The 22,363-nt window shown below is 39.9% G+C and overlaps 3 protein-coding genes and 1 long non-coding RNA gene across 5 annotated transcripts; 2 read left to right on the forward strand and 2 right to left on the reverse strand.

Moving 5' to 3' along the window:
• Nucleotides 1–346: 346 nt before the first annotated feature.
• On the forward strand, nt 347–4,041 carry rpz5 (rapunzel 5). 2 transcript variants are annotated; one of them, XM_051075921.1, is made up of 2 exons: nt 347–634; nt 2,219–4,041. In XM_051075921.1, exon 2 carries the CDS (start codon nt 2,286–2,288, stop codon nt 3,465–3,467), a length of 1,182 nt encoding a protein of 393 aa, XP_050931878.1. In that variant the 5' UTR covers nt 347–634; nt 2,219–2,285; the 3' UTR covers nt 3,468–4,041. The 2 variants fall into 2 exon arrangements, with proteins under 2 accessions (XP_050931878.1, XP_018555545.1); XM_018700029.2 differs by lacking the exon at nt 347–634 and adding an exon at nt 991–1,198.
• A 134-nt stretch (nt 4,042–4,175) lies between these two features.
• Nucleotides 4,176–10,750, forward strand: rpz4 (rapunzel 4). The gene is made up of 3 exons (XM_018700030.2): nt 4,176–4,431; nt 7,953–8,017; nt 8,172–10,750. The coding sequence occupies exon 3, from the start codon at nt 8,198–8,200 to the stop codon at nt 9,371–9,373; it is 1,176 nt and encodes a 391-aa protein (XP_018555546.1). The 5' UTR covers nt 4,176–4,431; nt 7,953–8,017; nt 8,172–8,197; the 3' UTR covers nt 9,374–10,750.
• A 7,206-nt stretch (nt 10,751–17,956) lies between these two features.
• On the reverse strand, nt 17,957–18,738 carry LOC108899449 (uncharacterized). Its single transcript, XR_001963552.2, has 3 exons — nt 18,693–18,738; nt 18,498–18,539; nt 17,957–18,280 (listed from the first exon to the last, which is right to left on the reverse strand). It is a non-coding gene; the product is annotated as an uncharacterized LOC108899449 (long non-coding RNA).
• A 284-nt stretch (nt 18,739–19,022) lies between these two features.
• Nucleotides 19,023–22,271, reverse strand: LOC108899475 (uncharacterized). The gene is made up of 7 exons (XM_018699930.2): nt 22,191–22,271; nt 20,958–21,137; nt 20,741–20,845; nt 20,460–20,516; nt 20,162–20,305; nt 19,510–19,626; nt 19,023–19,320 (listed from the first exon to the last, which is right to left on the reverse strand). Exons 2-7 carry the CDS (start codon nt 21,126–21,128, stop codon nt 19,249–19,251), a joined length of 666 nt encoding a protein of 221 aa, XP_018555446.1. The 5' UTR covers nt 21,129–21,137; nt 22,191–22,271; the 3' UTR covers nt 19,023–19,248.
• Nucleotides 22,272–22,363: the final 92 nt, after the last annotated feature.

The raw sequence follows: 22,363 nt of genomic DNA on the forward strand, positions 1-22,363 counted from the left end.
TCGGGGTACTAACTTGCTGTGATTCCCAGCTTACTGCAAACACAGGGAGCTGTATTCTGCTTTGAGCGAGCATAGTCTTACAGAAGTTGGAGGAACCAGCGCAGTGGCCATGGAAACCTTGTTCATGCCACAACAAGAGGGGTTTTGTCCTGATGGGCCACTTTGCTGAGCCCCCCTGTGACTGGTCTCCTTTTTATTCTCGCTCTCACTCTCTTTGTCTGTCTGTCTCTCTTTCTCAAACATGCACACACACACACACACACACACACACACACACACACACACACACATACACAGAAAACAGGCTTTCTAAAAAATTTGTATTTTTTTTTCCCAGGGTGCATGGTGTCCCTGCATGGGGAGTGTTTACAGGATGTTATCTGTGTCAGTGTCGGCCCCTGATCTCTCTGAGTGGGTTTCTGAGGAATGCTGGAAAGGGATGGAGGAGTTCCAAAGGGGGAGTGACAAGAGAGAGAGAGACAGGGAGAGAGAGAGAGAGTGAGAGAGAGAGTGAGAGAGAGAGAGAGAGAGAGAGAGAGTCTCTATATACACATCCCAAAGAGCCTGGTGCTCACAGGCACAGCTGGACTACTGGATAACTGGACTCTAGCCCACTGGATATTTAACTAGAAAGGTGAGTTCTTTTTTTTTTTTTTTAACTTTAATTCTTAATTCTGCATCCCCATCATCTACTTTATCATCAATTTATCATCAATTTTCAGTTTTCTATCAAATTTAGAAAGAAAGAAAGAAAGAAAGAAAGAAAGAAAAAAAGACTCAGTATTTAGTTTTGTCTCTTGAGCTTTTCTCACCATTATTGAAGCTAAGCTTTATTTAGACTTTGAGGAACTGCATTTTCTATTTGTTCTATTTCCTCAAAAGTTCAATGTCTCTGCTTTTGAAAAAAATGGCCTAAATTCAAGTGAAATGCCAGAGGTGGACATGAGTCGTTTGGGGGATGTGGTCTTGCTTAAGACTTGCCTATGTGGTCTCCATTAAAGCTCTGTAGCTCTGTAGCAAACCATATCACATTGAAAGAGGAGACCAGTGTTTGATCAAGTGCTGTGTGGGACTCGCCTTTTTTTTTCCTCTCACAAAAAACATATTTCACTTTTTGTGTTAAAAGAAGACAAACTTTTATTTTTGGGGGGGTTTACAAGGGAAGATATTTTCAAGCACAAACCAAGATAATTACTCAGTAAGTATTTTTCTTTCACTGTTATTTCTTTCCTTTTTTAAGAATGGAATTTCAGTCCGTTATGTAATTACAAATTGAAATTCAAATGCTGCACTTTTTGTTATTTTCATCAGCTGGTTCACGTGGAAATATGGACAAAAATTGTAAAAGCACTGATGGCATGTGACTGAATAAAGTAAATCTAATTAGTGGATTGATAGGATAGGCTGTAAAATGACACCACTGATCTCATCACTGCAGCAATTACTGGTGAGCCAATGTTCTGTGGTTAAACTATAAACCTGTGTTTGTGTCGTTTTTACACCAAACCCTTAAGAAAACAGGATATTTGTATAATTTTTGGTTTCAATTATGTTGAGGCTGTAATGAGGAGGGAAGTGTGATTGCATTATTGAACAAGTGCATTGGTGGGGGATTTTCTGCTCTCAGCCCTGGGTGTGCCTTTTTCTGAACTGGATATGGGCTCCAGGGAATGGGAAATGAGTTAGGTCATCTCTCCTGAGTATTTTACATCGAAAACCAGAGTAAATCCCCAGTTTTTCACCATGTTGTGAACATCTGTGTTTGCTTTGGGTCTTGGCTATTGTTGGAGCAGTAAAAAAAACGACATCCCAAAGGGCCAGCGCTGCAACGTTGCACAATACTTCACTTCATAATTCATGAGTACACACACCATGTTTGATATTTGTTCTGACTAGCCATCCATATGTGCCTCGTTTGTGTGTTTTCATGAGCTTATTTTAAATGTGTCAATGCCACCATGGCTTAAAAACGAGTCCCTGTCATTAACTGAAGCTCTGAGGGTGCGGCATGAAACTCGATGCCTACATGTGCTGACATGACCTGGTGTTTGCTTTATTGTAGGAAAATGTCCTGTGAGAAAAAATGGCTTCATGTCAGCTGATTTTATTTGCTTTGCCAAATCAAACCATAAAAAGAGAGGAAAAAATTTTTGCTGAAATGTCATAAAATCACACTGTAATGAGCTTTACAAGGGTGTCGTGTTTCTTCTTCTTTCAGGCACCAGCGAAGTCTCTGGCTGTGGAAAACAAATTAGCTTAGTTAGTGCCAAATACATAGTACAAAGATGAACAGTGTGGCAGATTGGCTCGTGCAGAACAGGGACAAGATTGAGAAAGGTGTGGAGATCATGGGGCAAGCGTCCGAGGTGCTTGCTGCCACCGTGGGCCAGCTCCACCCGGTGCTGGAGGCTGTGTTCGTGGCTTCAGCCGAGCTACTCAGCAACCCGGAGGGCAAAGAGGCTCGCTACCTGACTCAGCAGTTCGAACTTGTCAACCAGAAACTTGAGGGAATCCAAGATGAGATTGATAAAATTGCCCTGGAGCTGCAGAGGACGTCAATGAACAAGCAGAACTTTGATCGAGAGGCACAGATGATCAGCCAGTATGAGAAGTTCCAGGACTTTGTCAACGCCAAGCCAAAATTCAAGGAGAAGAAGATGGAGAAGTTCCTCAGCCATTACGAGAACACGGATGGCGACTTGAACTTGGACGCCCTCTACAATGCTGTCACTGGGGAGAATACCTCAGGAGACCCTATGCTGGAAACAGTAGTCGCCACTGAGCAGAGAAGCAGACGGCCGGTTGAGGATTTCTGTGCCCGGCTGAAGAAGCTCTTTGTGGTTGGCATTATCGCTGTCATGGGCCACGCTGCCTTAAAGGAAGGAGCGGTTGGTGAGGAGATGGTGAAGAAGTGGCAGGGACGGATGGAGGATGTGGAGAAACGAATGAAAGCAGCTGTGGATGACTGTACAGAGCACTTTGCGGACCAAGCCAAGCTGGACATGGAGCACCTGCTTCGGGAGAACCCCGGCACTGTTGATCGTGAATTCACCAAAACCCTCCTGGATTCTCTTGTTAAGAAATACGACTGGGTGAACTGGTCCATCAGGGCCTTCAGCGACAGGGAGCGCATTTTCTTTTTCAACTGGCTGGCAGGAAAGAAGTACCACGGAAGTGGGGGAGCCAACTGGTTTGACATTTTGACCAAGAACAAAATCAAAGTGGTGGTCTCTTTCTGTGTCAACCCCAAACCAATTAACAAGTGTCAGATCCAGGAGCAGATTGAGGGGCAGAAGCTGAAAGGAAACATGATGGCAGTGGCTCTGTCTTTGAACAAGAGCTTCCCCAACTGCCTGGTCCACGCCGTCAGCCATTACAAGGAGGTGGTGGAGACCAACAACTTCCATGAGGATTGTTACTACTATGGGAAACACAAGAGAGCCTACCTGTGTATCCACCCTGAGTAGGCTCACAGAACAACATAAACTGTAGCTGCATACAGGAGGAACCAAGCTACAAATGAATTCATGAATGTCTTTAGCAGAGAATCCATCAAATATAGAAAATTATTCCTAAATATTGTCTGTGTTGATACATAATCTGCTCTGTCTGCGCTCTGATATGTGAGTCGTCATCTTACTTGTACTGATTTTTATTCTTATACATACACTATATATACAGACATTTCAGAGCCATACATCTCCATACCAGCTTCAACTACAAAACATATGATGATGCTGTCCCCATGCATTGGATATTACTGGGGTTGGGCTACATGACGACGTTAGTCCGTTAGCTGACTTTGCCATAAATGTAAAGTACTCCTCTTCTTTAATCCCTTTAATAACTCCAGATGTATCAGACCATCGACCGCTCCTTGGCATAAACGTGTATTTGAAAAAATCCACTACCCAATATATTTGCTGCTTTTGGTGCAATACAATGCTGCGGGGGGAAGCTTCCAAAATCTTTAGTCTTCAGTCTTTATCTAGATATTTGTGTATATTTTACTTTTGTTTGTAATAAACAAAAAAATATGAATGTTTTTGTCATCACTGGTCATCATTACTCTGTTATCTAAAGGCAGTTTCTGAGATAAAATCTATTACTGTTGTAAATCATGACTAAGCATGAGGCATAATGTTCTGCTGACTGTATCTCAACTCAGAGCAAGTTCATATATAATCTTCTGCATCAAATGCTATAATAGCATGCCATTGTTTATCAAATGGGTGGAGGTTACTCTGTAATAATATCGCCAGAGCAACAACCTATTATGCTCACAACTTTTTTTTTTCTTCACCACCCAAGTTTTTTTTTCTATGTTCAGTCTGACTGGGTGTGTCTCTGCTCTGTAACATGAGAGCCACATGACCAATAGGAAGACAAACAGACTTGAAGTTAGTGTATTTCTTCCGCAAACTCTTTAAGGTGAGTCCATTTCTGATCAAAATGTTTCATTCATAGTGGACAGGCACATTTAGGTTAACCGCGCGGTAGCGATAGGACACTTTAATAGGAAGTGATCGATTCATCTTCATCCACTTCATTCCAGTCTCTCGTTACATAATCGAGCAGTTTTCCTCTTCGACGCATCGCGTTGCTGTTAAAAAATGTCAAACACGCTTATATTTTGTCAACGCAGCTTCATTTTAATAAAGTAAAGTGGGTGATTAGATGAATCTGCAAAAATTTAAATGCAGTTTAAACAAAAAAACTTTCTACTTTTATGGGCGTTGGTTGCCAGCTCTGGTGCCACCGCTGCACTTTTTCCAGGAAGTGTTAAACTTTTTAAAGGCGTAATCCACTTGTGTTGCGTTGTAACAAAAACCTTATCTGCGGTGTTAACCTGTGATGTTTGTTTGGCTCTCTGTCCTACGGCTGTAAAATGATACAATTAGAGCCCTTGTACACGGACTGATCAATATGTTTTCCATTAAGAGGGCGCATTAACAGAGCGTTTAGTTTTTCCCCCTCAGTGGCCAGACTGAGTGGTCAGCTGTCAGAGGGAGGGAGGGAGGGTTTGGTCATCTTTGTGTTCAGGAGAAGCTCTGGCACTGGAGACATGAACTTTTTTTGGGACTCATTGAAAGAAATTCTGTGTTTTCTTTTTGGAGTAGATGGCAGCATGCGCCTGATGTGTTTTACATACATTTATTTTGTATTTATCATAATCACAAATGCTGTTAAATGAGATTTGTCTGTATAAAATCTCCAGACGTGTTGTTTGAAATCAGAATGGTTCATAAACCAGTATATTACCACTGCTGGAAGAAGTATTCACATTAAAGTACTGATATCACAATGTTAGAGTACTCCAATAAATGTAAGAGTGGTGCATTCAAAATGTTATTTAAGTGAGAGTACACAATTATTGTCAACAAACTGTACTTAAAGCACAGAAAGCACAAATACTTCTAAAAAAAAAACAAAACAAAACAAGATAGCTCTGATATATTATTATACAGTACTTGCATTATTGTTACTGGGGCATCAATGTGCAGCATTTTACTGTTACAGCTGGTTGAAAAGAAGTTAGTCTTACAAAGACTGAAAAGTTCTGATATCCAATTAAAAATGAAATAATGTCATCAGTAGATATGTCACAAGACACGGGAGCCCAGCTAGACACTGCTTTATTGCACACAACCTGAAATCGTTTGGGAATCACTCTGAAATGTGGCGCAGTAGAAGTAAAAAGTGGCATAAAATGTGAATACTTGGGTAAATGTATATAGTTACTCACTGTATATTACAGAATGTATAAGTGAAACTTTGACTGCTTCACCTGTAAATAGCCTGACATTCATTCCTCTGTTACGTGAGCTTCAGCAGCTCTTTGTCTCTGAAAATGTGATTTCTTTAAGCACTTTTATGTTTGAATTGCTCGTGGAAAGGTGCTTCACATGCACTCAGACTGCAGATACACAGCCCCCTGGGACAATGAGAGGGAGATATGGGGAGAGAACATCAATGAGAAACAGGAATCACAGTTTTAGCATGGTCAAATCAAATAAGATACAGTAACTGTAAATGCTCCAACATCCTGCCTGCTGGAATTTCTTGTATTTTGTTGTTTATCCTCTCACATTTTATATCACAGCTATAGCAGCTTTACAGCTTTGTGATTGACATTCAAAGGATGCTGATTTAAAGTGTGTCACTTTTACACTTTGGCTTACATACGGATGTAACGTTTGTGGCAGGTTGTGTTACCTTTGGACAGAGCCAGGCTATCTGCTAAGCCAACTGGCTGCTGGATTCATATTCACTGTGCAATATGTACAAAACATGCTCATAATTTTAAGACATAAGACAATACATCTTTGGTCTGATCTGTAAATATATGTCGGAATTTAACCATAGAGATCAGTCTTGTCTGCAGATGCCTGCAGATCTGTCTGACAGCTGCAGAGGTATGCAATGTATCAGACTGAGAAAAAGGTGCTATGTCCTCACTGCAATCTTCTGCAGTCTAGCTGGATAAACCCCCTTGGGACAGAACTCAGACCTCAGCAGAGAGATGAACAAGCTGACAGATTATTTTCCATTGTCTTGTTGCCGTGGTAACTTGCTGAGTTTCACTGGAAAATGCACCCTTGCCCAGCAAGTTTAACCTCTTCTACTTAATCACTTCCCACGCCTGCTGCCTTAATATTGACTGGACTGGCTGAGGGAGAAGCAGCACTGCTGCCTTTCCTTCATCCCTGGATTAAAAAGTGGGCATGAAAGCCAAAAGCCTGAATTAAAAAATGTGACGAAAGGTTAATTACCAAGGGCTGCTGCACAGAGACGCACAGTGAAGCCAGTGAATATTTGTAACAAAATGTGATTTCCACTCCAATTGCTGCATGTTTCCAGTTTTGGAGGACATGTCTGAACATGCCCTCAAAATCAGTCTGCTCCTACAGTCAGCTTTTTTTCTCTGCTCCTGGCCTTTGGGAGGAATTGTTTTTATTAGATTAAGATTTTCCAAGTCAAGTGGACTTCTTGTTTTTAAGGTGAAGCGTAAGACAGAGAGTAATTTCCTTCATTTCAGTGAAGCATCACTGACTGTACCTTTTGTGTACAGAGTTACTAGAGTTGAGATAAACAATTGACTTTCCAAGGGAAAATGCAACAGATGCATTTACAGACAGAATAACAACAGACTGTTTAACAAAACAATCCCAACTCAAGGTCTATTCACTAGCTCTCTTCATCAGCAGAAAGCATGTGCTCACTTATCATGGAAATGGATTTGTTAGCCTGACACATGACCTCAGTTTAAAGAACCAGACAGTGTAGGTAACCACTGTGCCCTGCCAGGAAATAGTCTAATGCTCAACCCCCTGTAAAATATCAACTTTTAGTTTTTACAGTTTGGCTTTGTGCAGATTAAACAAGCAAGATGTAATGTGTTAATAAGTGAACTTTTGAGGTTTACAGTTGCTGCTGGCTGTAGCTTTGTATTCACATTTAAGGCATAGATATGAGAGTGGTATGGATCTAACTCTGGGCACGAAAGCGAGTAAGTGTGTTTACCAGTCAGACAGATTGGCTGACAGGGAGTAGCAATCATAGCAGTGTTTATCAGTTTAATAAATAAAATAAAAAAGTTTAGTAACTGTTGTGGTTAGGTTAGGTGTGATCTGAAGACAGTCAGTGTTCCTCCATTTTGTCTTGAGCTCTCATCCAACAGGTCACAGTGTACTAAAAGAAATGTTGCATTGCTTGTTTGAGATAAATATCAGCTAATCCCCCTCTGCCATTCTCACTAAGTCCAAAATGTAAATTTTCAATACCCTTTTAAAGAAACTGGTAATTTCATACAAGTAACATACAAACAGTTCAGCCCATATTGGATTTTCGTCACTGCTGAATTCCCTTTGCATTGTTGACTTATTGCTCATGGGGTGTGACCAGCAGCCAGCACTGAAGCTCACTTAGCTGTTTCTCTCTTTCCTTATCAGTGTTTTGCTGTGTGGTAAGAGGAGCAAGAGAGCAGGCCACAGTCCAACAACACTGGAATAAAACTGTAAGTAAATCTACAAAATCCCAACATTTGTTTCTGTCATTAAAGTGAAATGGCTGGTATTCTGCGTCTGTTTTGTTCAGCTATTTAGCTCAGATTGTATTTAACTTGACAATATTTTGACTGTTTATCTATGTCAATATTTTTTTCTTGGTAGAATCAGTCTGAGCAACATCAGCAAAGATGGCAAACCAGCTACAGAAGCTTGTAGCAGAGAAGAAGGATATGGTGGAGACTGTGATGGAAGTGTTTGAACAGGGAGCTGAGGTAGTGGCCAGTATCGCTGGTGACCTCTTCCCTGTTTTCTCCATCGCTGCTCCGGTTGTTAAACTGGCTCTGGACAATGTGGAGAGCAAAGAGGCTGCATTCATGAAGGAGCAGTTTCAGAAGGTACGAGACCGCCTGGAGGTTATGTCCGAGGAGATTCAGCGAATCAATGAAGAGATCAAAAAGAGCGGGATGGATACTGCATATTTCCCAGTGGAGGAGAACATCACTAACCAGTTCAGGAAGTACATGGACATACTTAACGCCAAACCCAAGTTTAGGGAGGTCAAAAAGAAGCTTTTCCTGGAGCATTTTGCCAATACCGGTGGTGACAAAAACATTAACACCCTCTACAACGTTGTGATGGGAGAAAGCTTCTCTGGGGAATCTGTGCTGGAGATCACCCTGAACTATGAGGAGAAAAGTCGCCGGCCGATGGAAGACTTCTGCGCCAGGCTCAAGAAGCTTTTCTGCATCGGACTCATCGCACTGTTGGGCCACGCTGCTCTGAAGGGATATGATGAGGAAGATGCGCTTCTGAAAGAGTGGGGTGAGAAGATGAATGCCGTCCAGGCTAAAATGAACGCTGTGATTGAAGACTGCATTGTCAGCTTCCCCAAACAGGCCGAGCTGGATTCCCGCCGACTGGTGAGAGATCAGTCAGACTTAACCAACCAACAGTTAGCTGATGCTATCATTGAGAAGCTGAAGAAGAAGTACGACTGGGTGGGCTGGTCTGTGCGCATATTTAGGTCCCCCTCAGGCCTCTTTGCCAGCAAAAAGGAGTTCCACTGCTCGACAGGGAAGAGTCGCTTCCAGGTCCCAGCATCTGATGAGAAACTTAACGTCTGGGTGTCCTACAGCTCCTCGGCTGAGCCTGTGGATAAGAATCACATCCAGCAGCTGATCCAGAGTCAGAAGAAACTCACAGTAGTGGGTGTAGCAGAGCTCCTGTTTGAGAAGTTACCTGGCGACTGTGTGGTCCACACGGTCAAAACCAGCAAAGACCTGGCCTGCACCTGGAGCTTCAGCGACGAGCTCCACTACTGGGAGGAGCACAAAAACTTCTACGTCTGTGTTCACTCTGCTTGATGCTCAAAAAAACTCTCAAAAGTCACTCTGTTTATTTGTGGGTTACTTCATGTTTGCACGAATAATCACAGAGTCTATTGCTGCCTCTCTGCTTGGCCTTAGCAGTGAAATATTCCACAGTATGTGCCTTAATTCCATCTCTCTGTTGTAAGTGAATCTTTCTTTTTTCTAAGAATGTTTACTTAGTTTCTTGCAGACATGAGGTGAAACCACAGTAATGACCTTTCTGATCTCACACAGCTGTGCTTTGCTCACTTCTTAAAACAGACAGAAGTGCTCACCCCTTGGTTTAGTCTATATTATATTCTAGTGTCTCTTTTTGTTATGGAAGTAGTGAATTTTGAAAGTTAACAACATCCAAACTGACTGTTTCTGGGAAATTCTGTCATAAGCTCTACATCTGTATCTTTTCTACTGTAGTCAAAAAGTTCAGGAGGATGTGGTTGTTTTGTTACAGCGGGACGTGCTGGAAAATATGTTGATTTAGAGAATCAAGCTGCCATACAGAGATTATGTTTTGCTGGTAGTGATAAGCAGTGACCTCGCCCTGATGAGGACGTATGCACCAAATCCATGAGAGAAAATGGCTCCAGACATTTATAGAGAATATATCAGAAGCCTTAAACTCTTCTTTTTGGTTTCCCCCTTTTGTATTAATCTGACAGAAATAATAAACCTTGTTACTGGCTGCTATACAGCACAAACAAAACACAAAAAAGCAGAAGAGACAAAACCTCAAACGACATTTGCTGTACAGGCCTGGTACCCATGAAACTTTATTTACACACCCTGCCATGAACATGCCGGGGCGTAGTGATAGCAACACTTTGTTTACATACAGATGCCTTGCATAGTTCCTCTTGTGTTATATCTTTACCTGATTATGCAACACAAAGTGGGAACATGTACCTGCTTAAAACTCCCAACTTCATTCACTTTGTACTTTTATATAGGAATAAACTGTTTGTTGGATTTCAGACAATGTAAATTTTGGTTTTGGGATTTGAGGTATTTTCATCTAAAGTTGTATAATCTTACCATGACGTTGACACTATATTGCAAGAACAAAAATATGTCATAGAGACACTGCAGAATATTCTTTATACCGTGTACACCACTAACCTCTTCTTGTACACCACTGTAATCTGTGTGCTTCTTCATTGTTGTCAGTATAAGTGTAATGCACTTCTTTGAACATTTTATTTTCTGAAAGCATGCCCTATATTTGCTGTAAAAGAAATGTCGATGTTGCACCTTTGTTTTTATTATTTCTACTTCCAGTGTGTTTGGGTTGTCAGTGTCTCAGATTCAAAATCTCATGGGTAGACCAAAGCAATGAATGTATTAAATCTTCCAAATAAACTCAATTAAACTTGATTTTTTGTATATTTTTGTGAATGACTAAGACGAAACCTGTCTAAGAGGTCAAATCCATACAAGCTACAATAAACAACTGACTGAAGCACCTGAAATCAAATCCAATCAAATCATCAAATCAAAAATCACTCATGATAAAACCATTCAAAGACTGCTTAACTGCATTTACTGCAAAAAGAGGAACAAGCACCACACATTTGGTTTGTAATATTTGCAGTTGCTATCTGAAAATATGAATTGCTCTAAGTGTGTGTTGTGCAGCAGGAGTTAATATTGGTGTCTGTAGTGCATTGTTCATACACTTCCTATAAATGCTAAATATTGGGATTTTAAGTAAAGTATTGCTCTTTCTCTCTAATATTAGATTAACTCTTTATTTGAAAACATAAACCTTTCTCCATTAAAGAAAGGCCAGATGTCAGCATCAAAACACTACAGCAAAGTACAGTGTTCAGTCACAGAGACTTCAATCCGGACCGACTGGCTCTAGGATGTCTCTCTACCTGTCAGCCCCTGTGCTACTCAGTAAAACTAGTATTGTAACAAAGAAAGTATTTTGAAACTTGCTGCGGGGTAGTTTCACCACAACAGGGTCAGATTTGACGTGCAGATAAACAACCAAGATTTTAAAAAGGTGTAAAAGGCACAAGATCAATTTCAACTCCTCTGAGGTATCACTGAAAGAGGGATTTGACACCCAACTGTTCTGTGTAGAAACTTAAAAAACAAGAGGACAGAAAAAAAGATATTATGGTTAGCTAGTTTGGAAACACCCATAGTGCTCTGTAATTATGTGGTTGTGGCTTTTCTATCTTCGGCACATAAAGACTTGTGTCCCTGCAGTGCATTACACTGGTGGGTCAAGTGTCCCGACAAAAATGAACAAGTGCAAAGAAAAACAAGTGGGTCAAATATTGTCGACAATTTTTTTGCACAGACACAGAGGGAAATTTTGAGTTAAGAAAAATCACAGTATACTATAAGCTTTATGTATAAACCTGTATTAAAAATTACAATAGGCCTATATTGGTTGACAATTTTTGACTTTATGACAATATGAGAAGGTATGCTGCAACTCTTAAAGGTGCTATGCACGTTTTGCTGTTGCTACATAGCCAGCATTAGCATTTACAGCTGTTATTTACCAAGAGCTTTGGCCATGTTGTGTTTACAAGACAAGAGGTTAGAATACATCCTGCTTCATCCTCTCATGTTGGACTGAGGGCAGACTTGACTCCGACTTTTTACAATAGCATGAAAACAAAAGCCAAATAAATCAAATTTTCAACTATTTATACAGCTTAATCACTAGAATTTCTGGTCTAGTGCAACAGTCCTGTCTGTATCTGCATTTACGTCTATTCAAGTTCATTTCATTTATATATGCAGTTCCTTATCAGAAGCAAGTCTAAACAGAAGACTCAATAGAGGAAGGAAAATGAGAATAGAACAGGAAAAATACCCTGAAATCTTCCTGAAATTCCCTGAAAGAAATGCAATAGGTGCAGAACCAAAAATGTGGATGGTAACATGGAGTTAAAGTTTATATGACAGGAAAAAAGGACACCAAAGGAGAGATGGGATTGACTGGTCAAAAGAAATATAATAAATTCTGTACTAACAGCAGGAACTTAGTCATAAATTTTAGGGGCTCAAACTGTCTGATTTCAGGAAAAATACTCCAATTACCAACCCCTGGCTTAGAGAGGAGACAGACCTTGTTGTCTGGATACCTGTTTGCCAATGGAACAAGACTGAGACAGAGGGAATTTAAACTTTCCCTTTGCTTCTTAACGAACCAAATCTCTCACAAGTGCTTTCCAAATTTCCACTGGCAAATCACCCACTTACATCAGTGTTCAGTGAGCTGAGGCCCACACACTGCTTCATCAGCAACTTTGGGAGAAAAAAAGAACTACACAAAATGAACCTGAAAATGATCAACACTGACAAATGTTTATACTATCAGGAGACTAGCAATAACTGATTTTTTGGCCACTTGGGAGCAGCGGAAACAAGCTATGAACTCAACACTGACAGATATCACTGAAAGGAAAGATGAATTACACAACAGCCAACTCTCACAAACAGTATCAAATAACAATGTATTAAAAGACAATTTGAAAACAAGGTGATGAAGTGAAAGGAGCTGATGAACACACAGAGAGTTATCAGTGAATCTGTAGCTCCACTTGACTTTACAGAGCTTTATAGCGACTTTCAGTTCCTAGTTTAGTTTTTACTGTGGCGGTTCACCCTCACTGCTCTCATGGTTTTCGGCCACAACAGAAAGTTGTTTTCAACAAAAAACTCAACAATTCGCATTGTACACTACCTGCACAGCACCTAACAGCCAAAAGACAATATTATCAACAAGCTGGTGAACAGAGTGGAGCACCTAGCAGCTAAACAACCAGATTTTTCCCTTAGGGGCTGGTGGAGACCAAAAACAGAGCTAAAAGAAAGTGAATATTGGATTATATTCACCAGGTGGAGACAAACATGTCTCCAAATGAATGATAATGTTGCTCTGTGGCTGCATGATTAATGTGAGCACTGACATTCCCATGATTTTACATCTTGACCTTGAACTCAACCTTGACATTGAAGGAATGATATCGGAGTCAGTGGTACCAATAAAGAAAATAATGCACAACAGTAAGACTTGTACAAAAGAGGCAACAAATAAAACATAAAGACACAGATATGAGAAAAAAACTCAACCGCGCTACAAATGAGGCCAATGAGGATTTTGGTAAAGAACCTAATTTATGTGGCTGCAAATCCAAATAAGATCTCTGTGACTGTTTCAAAAAAACACAATAAGAAACACATCAGGATCATATGTAATGAGCTGCAAAGGTTTTTAGTGGTGACGCTCCTTTTTCCCTCTGTGAAGGCTTCTACAGGCCGGGGTCTGTCCATGCCCAGGTGGGTTAAAGGGGCTGCTGACACAAAACTGTGGAATAGGCAAAGTGATGCTTTTAATCAGACCAGAATTACTCTTCCATGAATATGATTTGGCCACACAGCCCTGCATTGAGCCCGGCCCATCAGGTGATCTCAGGAACGCAGAAAAACATCACGTGGCAACGAAAAGATTCGCCCGCCTTGCAGGAATACATTGCACTGGCACCCGCCACCTCAGCGTAACCCTAAACTCTAACTTAATTCAGTCTCAGTGGAAATAGCAGTCATTTTGGTTAGAAAAAAAAAACTGGCTACATATTTTAATCAGATGGTGCAGGTCAGATGGAACGTGGGAGGGGCTAGGTTTCTGAAATGCATCATCAGCTCAGGGCTCTGAATGCAGCTCAGTTTTAGATTAGAGGACAAATACGTTGGGTTTCTGTCATGAGGAACTTGAAATAGTGTGTCGATGCTGAGCAAAGTGAAGGAGACTTCAAAGAGAACCCAGTGAAGTTAGTCAGTTATTAATGTGCTCCCATGTAAAGCTAATGTTCGAGTCCTTGATCCTCCTTTGAAGGACGTCTTTGCTGGTCAGTTACCGTTATAGCTTTCAGTAAAGTGTTGCAGCCGTTCTTACAAATTATTCTACTTCAGAAAGTGTTACTTGCCTCAAATGTAATTGTTTAATTGGTTGTACTTCATAATCTTAAAGAGTTTACAGTGGAAAAGAGGTAAGCTGCCCTCCCAGACTGCGGATTACACCTCTTTGAGGATTCCTCTCGCTATGAACAACCTATAAACAACAGTAAAATTCTTCCAATGTTTTAGCATTCTCCTCCATAGATATGTATTTTTAAGCTGACATAAGAGAGATGTCAAACAAACTTGAGCCTAAGCCCAAACAAACACAACCTGGGCACAGCTAGCCCTGTTTGTTCGCTGTTGTGTGATTCCTGGACACTTACTGTGCTTCTTGTTAGCTGTTGTTGTATTAATCTTGCTTGACAGTGGAAAAGTGGAGTATTAGCCAAGTTAGCTTTTAGCTGCATGGGATAACGCTACTACTTAACCAGTAAAAAATGTGGTAAATAAACATTAAAAATGATTCTTTATGTCTCGCATTTGAATTTCCTGACATCTTACAGAAAACAGGATTGATCCACAACAAACTGATCAAAAGAAAATTGGAAAAAATCATCTTTTAAAAAATATTTTATTGAAAACTGCTCTATTTTTATTATATTAATGGATTAAATCACTATGTGCTGTGTTATGGCTCAGGTTTCCGCATCAAGTAAACCGACAGCCATGAAGAATTTGTTGGGGATAAACATCTAAAACCAGAAACCTCTTGATTTTTACTCTCTGTGCTCTGGCACCATATTTTCACTCGGCACCCTTTGGTCCCCCTCTTCACCCTTGTTACTGTTATGCTTTGTCCTCGCTCCTTACATACCAAAGTCTGGGCAAGACCCAACAAGCTTATATGGCACTGCTATCTGACTATGTGTCAAAGAACGCCCTTGACTACTGAGCTTTGGAGGTGGTGTCGCAGTTAGGTCTGGTATTGTTTTCAAAATGTAACCTGAGGCCTCCACCAGATCCTCTCATACCACCTGCCTTTTAAACACAGGTATGAGGGATAACTCCAATAACTGTATTACACTAGAAAAACAAACAATGACACCAGCACAAACTATGCAAAGCCGTAAGTCATTATCCCCACCTCTAACTCCAGACTGGTTAGAAATAGAAAAACTATGCGGTAAAACTTCTGACTGTCATCGGGCTCGACCACTAACTCCTCTGGCGCTGTGTATAGTATGTGGCCAACAGATAAACAACATTACTTTGAGTAGATTAGCAATATTTTTTAACCTTGTTTAATTTAACCAGACAACTATCACTGACAGCAAAGCTTTCTTTTACAGGAACCCTCTGTTAATTTTAACACCCCATTAACCCATTAAGAAAGAGATAGCACAGGGATTTATCACAGCACATTTTACATTTTTGTCACATGGTGGACATTATTTCAGATGTAAAAAGTTTACATAAAGGCACTGGGTTCTTGAACATTTCACGTGATAAATCCACATCATATCAGCGCATATGATGTCTGGATATTTAATAGGTGAAATCTAAGAAATCACATATGAAAACAGCACTGTGTGATAAAGGTATCAAGGTAGGTTTAAAGCCTAGTTGTTGTTCCCTCACTTCTCTATTAAAGATTTGTCCTGCCAGTCTTGTATTCGAACTAGCAACCTTCTGTTAACAGGTGAGCTCCTATAAAATAGTAGGCTCACTGCTTAAAAACCTTTCCTGCTAAAGACGGTCATATATGTAACTTAAATGTTGTTGTTGCTTGGGGTTAGTCTGTGTTTTAAAAGACCTGTCAAACAATCTGTGAATGATATCAGCTTCTAGTTTTTGAATTTTGGGACCTGTACCTTTAAATGTAGATGATGTAGACATATTACACCTCACTGTTCAGGATTGATAATACATGAAAAACACAGACATACCTGTGGCTCTGCCTTAATCCACGCTGTGTGTTTGTAACTGAATTGTGCAACAGGAATTCGACATGAATCAACAAGTACACTCGAGGCACCTGCTGTAATTTTAATGAGAAGTGAATATAGTTGGCTGCACAGAAATAGAACAGGTGTCTCTGTGGTGTTCAGATGTTTATTCCTCTACAGTTTCCAAGAATAAAACTCCACTTCTGACTCTGCAGAAAAAATGTGGTTACACGGTCATGTGTGGCAGAATCCCACAGTTTCCTCTCAGGACAGTGTTGCTACTTTAAAATGACACTGTTTTAAAAATACATGCGATATCCTGGATGGAATTTGGTTTTAAGCTCTATGAAAAAAACAACAGGAGTGATTCAACCAAAGTTAAAAAAAAAAAAAACAATCAAATTCAGCCACGTCACGATGCATTTAAGTTGATTAAAACATAATTTAAAGAATTTGTCTGGATGATAGCTGCTGGTCTGAATCACCGTCCAGAGAACTTCTCAGGTGGATGCTGTGTCTAAATCCACCTATTACATTACAGACTGCAGCAACAATAACCTCAGACCGAGTAACTGTAAGGAGAGTCTTGCACCATGTTTGTTAAATAAACATTTTAAACCAGACACATACTCAACCTGAAACTCAAAGCAGTGATTCAGCACTGTCATCATACTTTCAGTCTTTGTGCATACATCATGTTGGTGGTCAAATTAGTCTAAACACAAATAAATACAAATAAGTGAAGACATAAGACATAATGACAGTGTATCAGTCAGACACAACTAATCCTACTCTCAGCTGTAACAAACTGATAAAAACACTAGTTTAAATATAAGTTTTTAAAAGGAGGATAAAAGGAGTTGCTGTGTGTCCTCTAATAATATTTGTCTTTAATTACATTTCTCAACACTTTTACATTCTTGTCATTTTTCCCAAGCTTAATATCAAAGTTTGACAGGTGGAAAATTGGAAATTAATCAGTTAAAAAAACAAGCTAAGCTTCTTATATTATTCATACTGCGGCAAGTCTTAGGGATGCTGGTGAATATGTTTGTTTCTTCTCAAAATAATGAACAGCAAACATGGTAACAAATGCATGGTAACAAACACAGCACAGCAGCGACTGTCCAGGGATTTGTGTGAATTTAAGAGACAGAGCACCACCTAGTGGCAAACAGCGTCATCACAGGCTGAAGAAATTAATGCAAATGATGTTAGATGCTTCCTTAAGATGGAAAAGACCAGGGCCAGCTGTGGCCCATACGGCTGATTATACTGCTACAGGTCTGCGGCCTTGGAGACAAAAAAAAAAAAAACACTGAGCAACAGCTGGAGGAACCAAAGAGAGGAAAGGTCACAACAGTCCTCCCTTTTAGACAGTTTTTGTGTCATCTCACATTTCCTGTGTTTGATTTGTTCTAATTATGCACACCTGAACGTGAATTAATTACCAAATAAAGAAGCAGAAAATGAGTAGTATGCAGCTGTTTACTTTCAACTGAATGCCCTGTTTCAAAAATCCACACCCACCACATTAAAACACCAAGCACAAGCTGATACTGAAAAACAACATTTAAACATTTAAAACATTTCCAAACTTACTGCAACAGACTCCAGAGTAAAGTTTTTTCTGATACTGGTAAAACAATAAGAAATGGTAAAACTATATTTGTGATATAAGGTGGTTTATATATTTTCATGCTCATGCATCCACGTGTTTGGCTGAAATGATTTTAAGTGAGACTTTCCTCCCAAGAAGAACAGCATCCGTTCCCAGAACCACAATGTTCCCTGAACATTAATAAAGTACCAATTTGCACCCAAACCTAACCCAATCATCTCTGCACCTACAGCTGACCAAACCTTAACCATAGCAGTGTAACAACATAAAACAGATTTATTCTTCAATAGTGAACTGTAACGGTTTTAAAAAGCCACTGTTGCCATCAGAAAACATTTCAGTGCATCGCTCTTGACGAAGTGGACAGAGGCTACGTACATTGTCATTTCAGGACTTAGTCTAAGCACAAGGACTGCTCATGAGGATTTCTTTCAACTCTGGTTTCTGGTCTTCAATCTCTTCAGCAACCTGCTGTGACAAAAAAAGTTCACTTTCATACAGCAACAACTACAAATAGCAAACACTGCACCACAGAACCACTACCTCCACTGCTACTGATGCTGGCACCCCAGCCTCTAATACAACTACTACAACTATCAATACTACTCTTTTGGTTCTCCCCTCTTAATATATGACACCCAGCTGCCCACCAGTTTGTGTGGACTTGTGCGTTTGTTTTGGTTCATACCTTGTCCTAACAAAATCTTCTTCCACGGATCAGGGGTTTGAACTTTGCCAAAAACACACACAAACAATCAATCAATTAAATGGTGCGCATCCCTTTATCTCTCACCTTACGCGCTAAAAACACGACTGACATTTAAAAAAATGCCCGTAACTCAAAGTTAATTGGCATCTCCTTCACATTTGTATGAGAACTCACCTGATTCACTTTCGTTGCTGCACACTCTCTGACCCTGAAACACACCGGCAAAAAAAACCCACCGCCCATCCGCGTTTAATCCCTCCAAAATAAAAGCCTCTGGGTCACAAATTGACACAAAGTGTGGCACACAGTAGAAGTTCACAGCAAGAGAAATGTATTAAGAACTCAAACCACAAGATAAGATGTCTAGATATCACAGGTGGCAGGTGTACACCCACCTCAGTGAACCAGAACTAGCCAGTGATATCTTCCTCCTAATTAAGTGAATGGAATTTAATTCTTGAAAAACTTTAATGAAAAACTCAAAAACTCTTGTGACAGCCTTCATCATCTTCATCACTCTTTATTCAAGCACATTTACTGTAAAACATCACTCACAAGCTGACAGAAACAGCTGATCCAAAATTTCCAGTTTAGCATAAAATAGCGGCGTCTCTGTGAAGTAGCTTTGAATATTTCAAATTGATACATGTAAATGAAAGTTTTAAAAAAGCATTATAAAAACAGGTTGTGTATTCATATTCATGCATCCATATGTTTGGATGAATTGATTTTAAACACGAGGACTGATCATGAAGACTTCTTCCTTCAGCGCTGGTTGGTAAAAGTCAGCATCTTTGCCACCCTGCTGACACAGAACAGAGTCAACTCCAATAACTTTACAGTCTTAGTATAGCACTAAAATAGTAATCCAGCTGTACACCTACAACTACCTTTATCATTAGTGATGTTGATAGTGCAGGAGATACTACAAATACTGCTACAATCACTATTTTACCTGGATTATGATTTGTGTGTTTGTCTCTGTTCGTACCTTTTCCTTCCCAAAACTGTCGAGAGCCCTCATGCCCAGAAAAGCGACGCTAATGCTGACACACAGCTGAAGAACAGCCAGAACGATCAGAGTAATGTCCACAGCCATCAACAAACGCTGACAGATGAGAAATAGAAAAAGAAAGAATTCAATTTGATTCAAGAAAGATTCAAATTATAACTTTACTTTAAAATTGAAGTATTAATAATTTACTTAGTACCAGCAGAGTGAAATGTTGATTCTCACACTATGAAACTGCCCAATTCATATTCAAATTCATATTAAAATCACACTGTCAAGACTCTACTCTAATGCTTTACACTGTATGATTGTATGTTCAGGTTTATTATAGGACAAGGCTACAAAAAATCAATGTATGTATGTATTTTTGTCAACAAATCCCATCAAATCCCATCACCACCTCAGCTGTTTTAGACAATGTATATATCAATGAACCGTTTTCTAAGATTTTAATCATCAGTACAAAGAGTCCAGTGATAGGATGGTGACCTGTCCAGGTTGTACCTCGCCTCTTGCACAGTATCACCTGGGAGTGCTTAGTATTGCAGCACATTGCTGGTTTTTTCTTTTTCATGGGATTTGCTGACAGTAAGAAAAATACAGCACAAAACCAGCTTCATCCTTTACTCACCACATATCTGCAGTCGTCATAATAATTGTGCCTATTGTCACACATCCTGGTGACAGAGACATCCCCCAGGTCCATACCATACAGCACAATGCCAACCATGGCAAAGGCAGATCCGAGCAGGTTAATGAGCACTGTGAAGCCCACCTGAGAGGGGAGAGTCCTTTAATTAAAACTGTAATTCAAACATTATTTTATGGTATTTTGAAGACAGAGAGCTTTTTTTTTTTTTTTTTAAGTGCCTGACTGCAGTGTAGGTCCTTACACGTTTCCTTCAGTTTCTGTCTGAGACTTTACTTACCAAGCAAAGAGAGGGGTACTGGCCAGCAAGAATGGACATGATTCCAGCTGCAATGAACTGAGGAGAGAACAGCAGGCAGCTCAGTGATATTATATCACAAAATACTGTATTTCACTCATTTATTTAATTATATGTTATATTTGTCATCAAGCAATGATATGCTCTAATGTCACTAGACATTATTGTCCTTTAAGAAAATTCTCCTGCGTCAAATCTTCTTTCCATTTGTTAAGTTTTTGGTAAATGTGTCTCATAATATTTATTTAACAATATTAATTTACCATAGCACCCAGAAAGTAAGCATCTCCCCAGCTGGTCAAAATGCCAAGATTTCTGTTTGCACATCCTGGCCCGATGTTGAAGATGCCCACCATGATCTGTATGGTCTGCAGGAAATTCACAATAATTAAATCTTATTGTCTTGCATTTGAACAACCAAAAATCTTCATACCAACGCTTAATAATGTTTATGAATAAATTCATCTAGTTTTCTCTCACCCCAAGAGCTGCAGTTACACTGGGCTGCATCAGCCCTTTGTACTCTGAGCAGCACATTGGACTGTAGCAAAGAGTCTTGAGGATCTGACACAGAGGTGGAAACATGCTCTTCATGTTGGACACCACGGTGACCACAGTCCCTCCCTTTACTCTGACCCCAGTGACAGACATCTCTCACACCTGTAACATGAAATGAAGAGTTTGGACAGATGGTTGGAGGGGAATACTTTTTAAAATCCTAGTGGCTGTCAAGTCTAGTCAGCTGTCAGGGGCGGGGCTAAAGGGGCTGCACGAGCCCACCCTGAAATCTGATTGGCCACCCCCTGGTACTAACCAGGCACACCTAGGGAAGGACCAGGAATCACAAATAGATGTAAAACAAATAGACAAAGACACAAAAAAACTAAAAGGACATCCAACATGATCACAGAGACACAAAATGTCAATAAAACTAGGCTACTTTTTAGGCCATGGTGCCCAAAATTCCCTAGTTCCAGTTGTTAAAATGCGATGTTACATTGCTTTTCCCTGTTTCATATCACCATAAAAGTGAATATTTGGGGTTTTGGGCTGTTGATCATCAGTTAATCCAGATTCAAATCAGCAGATGGATAGTGAGAGTAGCAGGCCTAGATTATATAGTATGTATTGTTCCTTAAGAAAATGTCTAAGCTTCATAATTAACTAAAACTAGATGTGTTCCAGAGGTTTTGGTTGCAAAAGCAGAACATGCACAGCTACATCCACCAGCATTTATTTGAGGTATTTGACTTCTGTGATAAGGTGTTTGTCAACACAGCCTGATTGTAACAGGTTATATCATGAAAAAATAAGGGGCTGGGTTTTACAAACAGGTTTTGTCACATTAGGTGAAGAAGTTCAGTTTCCCAGAAAGTGCTGCACTTCCTTGTGTTTGCAACTTAAACCTCTTGTCCTAAAACTGACACACACAAAAATGACATGCAGTAATAAAAGGTTTTAGGATAAGAATTGTTTAGGATAAAAAGTTAAAAGATAAAAAAAGAAAAGAAAAAAGATCAGGCTCTTGAATGTGATCTTTAATCTCAATCAACAAACACACACACACATAAAATGTTCACAATTGAGTGAAAAAATTTGATTGTTTTCAAAAGTCACCATCAACTAAACATGAGCATCATTCATTTCAGATGTCAGTAAACAGCCTGTCTCATTGTAAATTATCATGAATGATGTGTTTTGCAGAGAACTCACCCAGTTCGTTGACACAGACTCCAGTAAGTGCAACAGCTGGCTGATGGAGAGTTCAGGCAGCAACAGTAGAACTGATACTTCCTGATTTAATTTCTTCAAAATAAAAGCATCATTACCAAAAGGTTTTGTCACCTTAAGTGAGTTTCAGTTTCCCAGAAAGTGTTTTACCTCCC

This window comes from Lates calcarifer, linkage group LG15 (genome assembly GCF_001640805.2).
Source record: "Lates calcarifer isolate ASB-BC8 linkage group LG15, TLL_Latcal_v3, whole genome shotgun sequence".
Taxonomy (NCBI): Eukaryota; Metazoa; Chordata; class Actinopteri; family Centropomidae; genus Lates; species Lates calcarifer.

Coding starts and splice junctions, on each gene's coding strand:
- rpz5 (XM_051075921.1), top strand. CDS start 2,286: ATGAACAGTGTGGCAGATTGGCTCGTGCAGAACAGGGACAAGATTGAG.
- rpz4 (XM_018700030.2), top strand. CDS start 8,198: ATGGCAAACCAGCTACAGAAGCTTGTAGCAGAGAAGAAGGATATGGTG.
- LOC108899475 (XM_018699930.2), bottom strand. CDS start 21,128: ATGTCTGTCACTGGGGTCAGAGTAAAGGGAGGGACTGTGGTCACCGTG. Junction 20,517..20,740: donor CTTACTTTCTGGGTGCTATG/GTAAATTAATAT, acceptor TTCTCTCCTCAG/TTCATTGCAGCTGGAATCAT. Junction 19,627..20,161: donor ATGACGACTGCAGATATGTG/GTGAGTAAAGGA, acceptor CTCATCTGTCAG/CGTTTGTTGATGGCTGTGGA.